The sequence below is a fragment of the Sinocyclocheilus grahami genome, unplaced genomic scaffold (assembly GCF_001515645.1).
Source record: "Sinocyclocheilus grahami isolate Dianchi unplaced genomic scaffold, SAMN03320097.WGS_v1.1 scaffold1828.1, whole genome shotgun sequence".
In the NCBI taxonomy this organism is placed as follows: Eukaryota; Metazoa; Chordata; class Actinopteri; order Cypriniformes; family Cyprinidae; genus Sinocyclocheilus; species Sinocyclocheilus grahami.
The window spans coordinates 15,558-26,178 of NW_015507007.1; the positions used below are offsets into that span (position 1 = coordinate 15,558).

Sequence of the window (10,621 nt, forward strand, 5' to 3'; positions counted from 1 at the left end):
ATAAATTAACCAGTAACTGTCTACAAAAAGCCTGAATGAACGGTTGCTCAGTTGCATGAAAAATTGTTTAAAAAAAGGATAATTCTGTCATTAATTATGTATTTGCAGTCACCTTCCAAACCTGTATGCTTCAAAAGCAGAATTTGAAGAATCTTAATGCAGCTCTTTTTCATACTTCATGGCAACCATGTCTACTGTATCTAAGCTCAAAAAATGACAAAAGAAAAAATCAAATAGCTCTATACATGTAAGTTTTGCACTCTACCACAGCCACATGACAGCTTTGTGCAAGAAAAACACCAATACTGAAATCATCATTGACTTATAATCTGTAGCTCAAGTCTAATACGGCTCCTTTCAAGACATCTGTCATGTTTGACTTCATTTACATCATGAAACGTCATTTATTCTGGTGCGTCATTGCTATATAATCGTACACTCATGCATACATGTTTGGAAGGAATGAGAAAGAATCCATAATGACAGAATTTTCATTTTGGATGAACCATTATTTGAGAGTGACATGTCAAGTCCAAGTTTGACATTCAGTTTTGCTACCAAATCCACCTTTTCTTGATATTCTTTCTTGAGTTACCAGTTAGCTAAAAAGTTTTTTTTGTTTAGTTAACAAGTTGAGTGTTGTAATATCCTCTTGCAAGACTTTAAGGCATATGTATTTCCTCTTCCAATGTAGCGAAGATAAAGAAGGTTTCATGACCACATCTTTTGTTTTTGCTACAATCAGTTTCTCATCCTCTAAAGGAAGTCGCTGTTGATCTCGTTGGAGAGTTGGCTGACTGGCACCTCACTGTGGGTGGAGCCAATGAGAATGCGTGCTGTTCTTTGGGGTGTGATGTCCAGGTAATGCCCTGTTTGTCCTTCTGGACAATGTTTGCATGACTGGTGGCTCACATTCAGTCCATTAGAGACCCACATGAGGTTACACTTATCCTTTGTGTTCAGTTTTGAAAGGCTTTTTGTGCTTTTTTGTTGGCTGTCAGTCTGGCATATGCAGGGACAGAGTGTTCTCTTGCATCTTGTGGCATCCCGGCACAAGGATGTTCGGAAGCTGGGCTTAATGACGAGGTAGACCATTGGATTGTAGAGGGTGGATGACTTGGCAAACATGGCCGCCAGGGCAAACGCTATTGGAGGTACCAAGTCTGGTTCAGCAAAGGCCGCCCACATGGATACCACAGCGTACGGACTCCACGCCATCAGAAATCCGATACATACTGCCACTGACAGCTATGTGAAGAGGAAACACATACATTGACAAAAATTTCAACACACATCCTTTAATTCAGACAGACATACTGTATATTTGCAATGGGTCAATTAAATGATTTTTTTCAGGATTACTAAGTGTATTCAAAAGGACATTAACAAACAATAAAAACACATTTGAATATACATCTTCTAGAAAGTGAACATGATCATTTAAAATCTGAATAAAATTCATTTTGTTTTGTTGTTTTGGGTCAAATAATCTTAAAAAGGTACAGAAGCTTATTTCCGCTACAGAATAATAATAATTATAAAAAAGGTAATTCTGATTTTTTTTATCTTACAATTCAGACTTTTTACCAGTAATTCTGAGAAAAATAAAAAAATATGCAGAATTGCATGATATAAATTTAGAATAGTAAAAAAAAAAAATGCAATTACAAAGGATTTTTTTGTTGTTGACAGAAACAGGTTTTGGGGAAAAAGTAATTGCAATGTTTTACCTCACATGTTTTTTCTTTCTTTCTTTTTTTCCTCTTTTTCTCAGAATTACAAGGAAAAAAGTCAGAATTGTGAAATATGAACTCAGAATTATTCACAGTCCAACACTGAACTAACAGGACAATTAAATCGATGAAATAAATCAAACTCCATTCATTTATTTCATCGATTTAATTGTCCTGTTAGTTCATTGTTGGACTATTTGTCTCAGCACTGATCTCTGCCTGCTCTTCAGACATTTGACAGCAAGAGCTTCCACTCTCTCTGGCAGCGGCAGGTCGCAGCGCCACTTCCGGTGGCATCCCCAGATGCCACGGCAGGTGCCAGAGTTCGTGGCAGCTGCCACGGTCTTTCTCGCCGTTTTTGCTGTTTGCTCGCTAAAACTACACTGTTCTCAGTGCTGTTTTATTTAAATGATGATGCAAAGTTCCCACAATTGTATTATTATTATTATTAAACATTTTTATGTATCAGCTGCCACAGTTCTTGCCAGGAGTCACAGGCAGCTGCCGCGGTCTTTCTCGCCGTTTCTGCTGTTTGCTCGGTAAAAACTACACTGTTCTCAGTGGCGAGCTTTAAATGCTCTCCAGCTATCTGAAGCCAAGTGAATTTGAATTAGATGTTTATCTTTTATCAGCTGGGGAAAAAAATAAAATTCTAAAAGTGATTCCAGTTATATCTGTGGTAACTTGGCATAAAAAACCACACAAGAGAGAGGAATGCAATCGGTAATCTTTACTAATAACTGCCCTTATCTTACAGGATTGAACAACAAGCATGACCTGACTATCCAACAGGACAGAATGTTCTTCTGCAACAGGTAAATTGCCTCTCAACATAAGCATATACACCCACTAGTGGTAACAACTGGAACTGCTAGAATTGTACTCAGTCCCCTGCATCATTGTTTATCTTTGTTGTTAAAGTTATAGCTGTGGTTTGGTGTGCAGTTCTTAGAGAAGAACAATTATTAAACCTAATAGGTAACGTTAGAGTTATCATCCTTGGTGTGAAAGTGTTGCTTGCCTTGATAATCTCTACTAATTGACATTACAAATGTTCCAAAGAATGAAAACCAAACACTCATAACAGTCCACATGTTTAACTCTGACACACTTTCCATTATTTCATCTCTGTCATCACTCATAATTTAAAAATAAATGTTTTTTTACTAAACATGAATATGACTAAAAACAACACAAATGATGATCTGTGCACTCATATGTATTCATGGTTTCAGGAGAATATGTTAGAGTATGAGAATATGTTGTCAAATAAGGTCTCATTAGTTATTGTTAGGCAATGCATTAACTTACATGAGCAATACATTTGTTACAGCATTTATTATTAATCTTTGTTAATGTTAATGCTATGTCTATTATGCTATGTAACTTTCTGTAACAAAGAAGGTTTTCAGCATAGGAGGGCTTGCATTCTCTTCATTTGCTTAGCTGAACTAACATAGTGTTACTGTTCACAGAAGCACTAAACTATGCTTCTTGTGCTTAGCAGCTCTAACATAACTTCATGAGAATAAAACTCCTAAAATATTCAAATCTGACTTTCTGTATTGCAAATAACATAACTGTATTGGCAGAAACATCTTTCATTTGGGCAAGCTTTAGCCTTAACATTGCATAAACCAAAATTCTCTAAAAGAGAAAGAAGGTTTTCAGCATCTTGGGCTTGAATTCTCCATTTTTTTAGTTGCACTAACATTGTGTAACATTATGTATACAATGACAAGAACGATATTTATTAATTATATTGCTTTTTGTTAGTAGTAGTTCTAAAGTCTGGCAGCGGCAGGTCGCAGCGCCACTTCCGGTGGCATCCCCAGATGCCACGGTAGGTGCCAGAGTTCGTGGCAGCTGCCACGGTCTTTCTCGCTGTTTTTGCTGTTTGCTCGCTAAAACTACACTGTTCTCAGTGGCGAGCTTTAAATGCTCTCCAGCTATCTGAAGCCAAGTGAATTTGAATTAGATGTTTATCTTTTATCAGCTGGGGAAAAAAAATAAAATTCTAAAAGTGATTCCAGTTATATCTGTGGTAACTTGGCATAAAAAACCACACAAGAGAGAGGAATGCAATCGGTAATCTTTACTAATAACTGCCCTTATCTTACAGGATTGAACAACAAGCATGACCTGACTATCCAACAGGACAGAATGTTCTTCTGCAACAGGTAAATTGCCTCTCAACATAAGCATATAAACATTTTTATGTATCAGCTGCCACAGTTCTTGCCAGGAGTCACAGGCAGCTGCCGCGGTCTTTCTCGCCGTTTCTGCTGTTTGCTCGGTAAAAACTACACTGTTCTCAGTGGCGAGCTTTAAATGCTCTCCAGCTATCTGAAGCCAAGTGAATTTGAATTAGATGTTTATCTTTTATCAGCTGGGGAAAAAAATAAAATTCTAAAAGTGATTCCAGTTATATCTGTGGTAACTTGGCATAAAAAACCACACAAGAGAGAGGAATGCAATCGGTAATCTTTACTAATAACTGCCCTTATCTTACAGGATTGAACAACAAGCATGACCTGACTATCCAACAGGACAGAATGTTCTTCTGCAACAGGTAAATTGCCTCTCAACATAAGCATATACACCCACTAGTGGTAACAACTGGAACTGCTAGAATTGTACTCAGTCCCCTGCATCATTGTTTATCTTTGTTGTTAAAGTTATAGCTGTGGTTTGGTGTGCAGTTCTTAGAGAAGAACAATTATTAAACCTAATAGGTAACGTTAGAGTTATCATCCTTGGTGTGAAAGTGTTGCTTGCCTTGATAATCTCTACTAATTGACATTACAAATGTTCCAAAGAATGAAAACCAAACACTCATAACAGTCCACATGTTTAACTCTGACACACTTTCCATTATTTCATCTCTGTCATCACTCATAATTTAAAAATAAATGTTTTTTTACTAAACATGAATATGACTAAAAACAACACAAATGATGATCTGTGCACTCATATGTATTCATGGTTTCAGGAGAATATGTTAGAGTATGAGAATATGTTGTCAAATAAGGTCTCATTAGTTATTGTTAGGCAATGCATTAACTTACATGAGCAATACATTTGTTACAGCATTTATTATTAATCTTTGTTAATGTTAATGCTATGTCTATTATGCTATGTAACTTTCTGTAACAAAGAAGGTTTTCAGCATAGGAGGGCTTGCATTCTCTTAATTTGCTTAGCTGAACTAACATAGTGTTACTGTTCACAGAAGCACTAAACTATGCTTCTTGTGCTTAGCAGCTCTAACATAACTTCATGAGAATAAAACTCCTAAAATATTCAAATCTGACTTTCTGTATTGCAAATAACATAACTGTATTGGCAGAAACATCTTTCATTTGGGCAAGCTTTAGCCTTAACATTGCATAAACCAAAATTCTCTAAAAGAGAAAGAAGGTTTTCAGCATCTTGGGCTTGAATTCTCCATTTTTTTAGTTGCACTAACATTGTGTAACATTATGTATACAATGACAAGAACGATATTTATTAATTATATTGCTTTTTGTTAGTAGTAGTTCTAAAGTGGACTATCAAAATAAAGTATCGTCGTTATCACGTTTACCTGATTAATTATTCCACTTGACATTTTAGTTATTTAGAAAATTATCAAATCAGTTAAATACAATAAATTAATTCAATCAATCACACTAGTGAGCAATCAGTATTACTACCACCACCTCCAACAAGTTGTGGCATATCTATTCTCCTTCAACTCCTACCTTGACGATAAGTGTCTGCACATTGGAGATTTTGTTCTGAGGAGAGACATGCTGCTGCACTGCATGCTGGGCCCCCCGGACTGTCACCAGGATGAGCGTATAGGAGAGGATGATGATGGTGCAGGGGACGATGTAACAGAAGATGAAGAGGAAGATGATGTAGATCATGGCAGGTGTGTTGTAGCTGGGCGCGTGCCAGTCGATGCAGCAGGCAGTGCCGTAAGGCTCTGATCCGTACTGACCCCAGCCAGAGAGCGGACCTACTGCAAACACTGCAGCGTAACACCACACCCCAACCACCAGCAGACGCGCGTGGGACGAGGAGAATTTATTACCTGAACCAACACAAAACAGAGCATGAGTGATTGATCATGTTCAAAATAGCATACAACCATACTGTGCCTGCAGGGGATAGTATTTATGCTCTACATCATATGCAAATTTTGGTTATAGTTAAGGTTTGGTTTAGGGATGGTTGTTTGTATTTATGCATAATTTTTTTTACTACAGTAAGTACATGTTTAACTATATCATCTTAAAATAAATTGTTACACAGATTTTCTACATTTCTAAATTGTTACACAGTTTTAGTAATTTTTTGTTTTTGGTAATTTTAGTACATTAGGTTAAACTAAATGGAGACTAAATGAATTTTGCCTTGGCAACTATGGGTTGCATTAGTCTCAGATTTACTAACAAATGCATGTATGTGTGTGCATGTTTATGTGGTTTGTGAGGACACAAATTTGTATAATAACATGGGTATGACATCGGTATTACAACGAGAAGGTGATTTATGAGGACATTTTCAGTGTCCGTGTAATTCAAAAGGCTTATAAATAATTCAGAATGAGTTTTTTTGAAAATCTAAAAATGCAGAAAGTCTCCTGTGAGGGGTAGGTTTAGGGGTAGGGTTGGTGTAGGGTGATAGAAAATACGGTTTGTACAGTATAAAAACCATTACGCCTATGGAGAGTCCCCATAAAATATAAATAAAATATAAATAAAAACAAACCTGTGTGTGTGTGTGTATGCATACATCATTTTTAAAAAATTTTATATATGTAACATCAGTGATAAAATTGATCCTGTGAAAGGACAGCCAGATATAAATACACAGTGTTTCCATACACATGCAGTATAGCAACGCATTAAGTTGCTTTGGATAAAAGTGTCTGCCAAAATGCAGTTAATGTGACAACAATTTGCTACTATTTTGTACTAATACTATCTGAAATAATTATCATTGCATAATGCATTCTATCTCACTTATTATTATTAATTAAATGTAGTAAACCTAAGTAGCCCTCATGTTGCCATCGTCTCTCGTCGTGTATTGATGTTGTAACCCGCTGTCGGTGAGTCTAGTCTGTTTATGTCATGTCAAGTCTCGGATTAATGTTTGGATGACCTGTAAATAAACTGCACTTAGGTTCTTCACTACGCTCGCCTTCAGTGGACTGAATTCGTTACAGAATACACTACCTACAGCTAAATGAACCCAGCAGATTGCCTAGTTCATCTCCGACAGGGAGACCTATCCATAGAGGATTACGTGGCTGAGTTCTGTGAGCTTTACTACCAGGTAGATTTTAATGAAACATTCCTTAAGGACATTTTCCGGACAAAAATGTATCAAGTTTAATGCCACGCAATATCCCACACTGGTCACTTGAACAATATATAGACTTTGCTCTGTGAATGAGTGGCTCTGCCTTCACTGAGGGTGTCATGCAGGAGGAACATAACACTTCACCAAAGCCTGTTCACGTCATGTCTGCCAAGCCAGAGTCTGCTAACGTCATGTCTGCTACCCCAGGGCCTGCTCACGACACGTCTGTCAAGCCAGAGTTTGCTCACGTCATGCCGGCACATCAAGAGATTCTTTACAACATGGCCGCATTCAAGAGCTTCATCGCAAGATGGCCGCCACATAGGAGTCTCTTCACAAAATGGCCACCCTTCTATAGTCTCATCACGTCTCAACTGATCTTCCAGAGTCTCGTCACGACATGGCCGCCACGCCTGAGTCCCCGGCCAAGATGGCCACCACGCCTGAGTCGGACGCGGAGCTTGGGCCAAGACTGAAAGGTTTGATGTAACCCGCTGTCGGTGAGTCTAGTCTGTTTATGTCATGTCAAGTCTCGGATTAATGTTTGGATGACCTGTAAATAAACTGCACTTAGGTTCTTCACTACGCTCGCCTTCAGTGGACTGAATTCGTTACAGAATACACTACCTACAGCTAAATGAACCCAGCAGATTGCCTAGTTCATCTCCGACAGGGAGACCTATCCATAGAGGATTACGTGGCTGAGTTCTGTGAGCTTTACTACCAGGTAGATTTTAATGAAACATTCCTTAAGGACATTTTCCGGACAAAAATGTATCAAGTTTAATGCCACGCAATATCCCACACTGGTCACTTGAACAATATATAGACTTTGCTCTGTGAATGAGTGGCTCTGCCTTCACTGAGGGTGTCATGCAGGAGGAACATAACACTTCACCAAAGCCTGTTCACGTCATGTCTGCCAAGCCAGAGTCTGCTAACGTCATGTCTGCTACCCCAGGGCCTGCTCACGACACGTCTGTCAAGCCAGAGTTTGCTCACGTCATGCCGGCACATCAAGAGATTCTTTACAACATGGCCGCATTCAAGAGCTTCATCGCAAGATGGCCGCCACACAGGAGTCTCTTCACAAAATGGCCGCCTTACTAGAGTCTCATCACGTCTCAACTGATCTTCCAGAGTCTCGTCACGACATGGCCGCCACGCCTGAGTCCCCGGCCAAGATGGCCACCACGCCTGAGTCGGACGCGGAGCTTGGGCCAAGACTGAAAGGTTTGATTTCTAGTGTGATGGACCCACCTCTGATGTCGGTGCGAGCTGCAGGCATCCCGGTGACGTACGCACTCTCAAGCCCCGCCATCTTAGAGGTAATGCCACACTCTGCTGCCCTTACTGTAATGGCGGTCGCCATTTTAAGTGTGTGGGCTGCACACTGTGCTCCAGAGTCCTCTCCTGTCCACGAGTCTGCTTCTGAGGCCTCTTCTGTCCACGAGTCTGCCTCAGAGGCCTCTCCTGTCTATGAATCTGCTCCTGAGGCCTTTCCTGTCCATGAATCTGCCCCAGTGGCCTCTCCTGCCTATGAGTCTCTCTCAGAGCCCTCTCCTAACCACGAGTCTGCTCCAAGGGCCTTTCCTGTGCCTCCAGAAGTGGTAGCATCCACTGCAGAACCTCCTGAGGTGGGGACGTCTGCTTCCGAACTCAATGCCTGCCCTGTCACGGCCACAGAGGCCATTCATGAACTCACAGACTGTCTTGCCACGGCCACGGAGGCCGTTCATGAACTCACTGTCTGCTCTGTCATGGCCACGGAGGTTGTTCACGAACTCACTGCCTGTCCTGCTACGGCCAAGGAGGCCGTTCCCGAACTCACTGTCTGTCCTGCCCGTTCTGCCCTGTTCTGCCTGCTCCACCATGGCTCCCTGGTTATATACGATAATAACGAAGGCGAAGCTTGTTGATGCTATGAAGGAGAGTGGAACGATGGGAGATGCCGTTTTCACCATCCAGAGATGTCCGAATCATGTTCACTGATGTAATGAATAAATTTTTTTTAACCTGTACCTTCCAAAGTTATTCAAACAGCGAGTAAATTATACAGAGAAAGCGAGCGAAGAACATTTACATCGTCAAGGAACAGTAACTGACTTCAGTCAAGCGTGAGTTTAAGCTCTCTCAAAAACTCCCCTTATAATCAGTAAAGCTGTCTATACACTGTTTGATGACTGCATCTCCTACTTACATCATACGTACTTCTGGATTTTGATATTTATGATGAGAGAATTCGCGAGAGAGCAAAATTCAGTCAGCGAGCGCACGCACTGTGTTTGAGCGATGACTCATCTGAACGCCTCTGATCGTAAAAAGAATCATCATGGTGCAATATTGAGCAGATCAAAATTTAATGCTGCAGTCAACACTTTTCATTTAATTTTCATTTTATTTGCTACAGCTGTAATAGATTTAGTTGAACTGTACAGCAGCATTTTTGTCAACGTATGTTGCCATAGTTTCTAAAAGCAGAAACCGATAGCATGGTTATTACGTAACTGATAGGCGACAATAAACCGGGATGAGCCATTATTTAAAATTGGAATTTCTCTGCATTTACAAATCCTTGGGAACTTTTGGGATAACGTAAGTGCACAACTGCAGGAAATATTTAAAAATGTGCAAGTGGTTTTTGGATATCTTATTACAAAATTTCTTACATATTGTGCCTTTAAATCAGCTTCTCATCGTGTTTACAATTCAAACCATCAAATGGCACTTTTCCACTGCATGGTACGGCACGGTACAGCTCGGTACGGTTCACTTTTGGGGGGGGTTTCCACTGGGTACAGTACCTGGTACTTGGTACTTTTTTTAGTACCACTTCGGTTGGGGTTCCAAGTGAATCGTACCGTTACCAAAACGTGACGTGTAAACTCTGCTGATCACGGATTGGCCGGAGAGAATCGTCACTACCCGCGTCACTGAACTTGCGACACAAACACAAAAGAACCGCTAGATTTAAATCAGCACAGCCAGCGAAGGATCGAACGCAACTGTTTTGAACGAGCGCACCTTTTTTTAACAACCAAAAAGTTTTGTTGTCTGTTGCAGAAGTACAGATGTTCCTCTCGTTGATAGTAGAGGAGCGGATCCAACAAGAGCTTGATGGGGGTGATGCGGAATGAAAAAGTTTTTTTTAGGAGTCGTGGCAGTAGAGGCGGCGCAACTATAACGACATGTGAATGCGAGCCGAACCGTGCCGTATTGAGCCATACTGAGCAGAGTCGTACCACGCAGCGGAAAAGCGCTAAAAGTGACTACAAGGAGCAAAGTGTGTAAAAAGAGCAGTTTGTAAAATGTTCATGAAAATATTATTATAGAAACTGTCACATTTGACTGATGAGCTTTGTGATGTTGTGGTATATTGTAAACGAGGTTAAATAATGTGGAATGGCCTAATTATTACGAAAAAATGTCGTTATTACGAGAAAAGATGTTGTTTTAACGAGAAAAGATGTCGTTATTACGAGAAAAGATGTTGTTTTAACGAGAAAAGATGTCGTTATTACGAGAAAAGATGT

The 10,621-nt window shown here is 40.0% G+C and overlaps 1 protein-coding gene across 1 annotated transcript in view; it reads right to left on the minus strand.

Moving 5' to 3' along the window:
* Nucleotides 1-709: 709 nt before the first annotated feature.
* The window catches only part of LOC107572883 (opsin-5-like), a 39,852-nt gene continuing 29,940 nt past the window's right edge, over nt 710-10,621 (minus strand). Inside the window, exons 4-5 of the mRNA XM_016259309.1 lie at nt 5,477-5,811; nt 710-1,248 (exon numbers count right to left, since the gene is read on the minus strand). Of these exons, the coding sequence (XP_016114795.1) occupies nt 757-1,248; nt 5,477-5,811 (827 nt within the window). The 3' untranslated portion in view covers nt 710-756. The remainder of the gene's footprint in view (nt 1,249-5,476; nt 5,812-10,621) is intronic.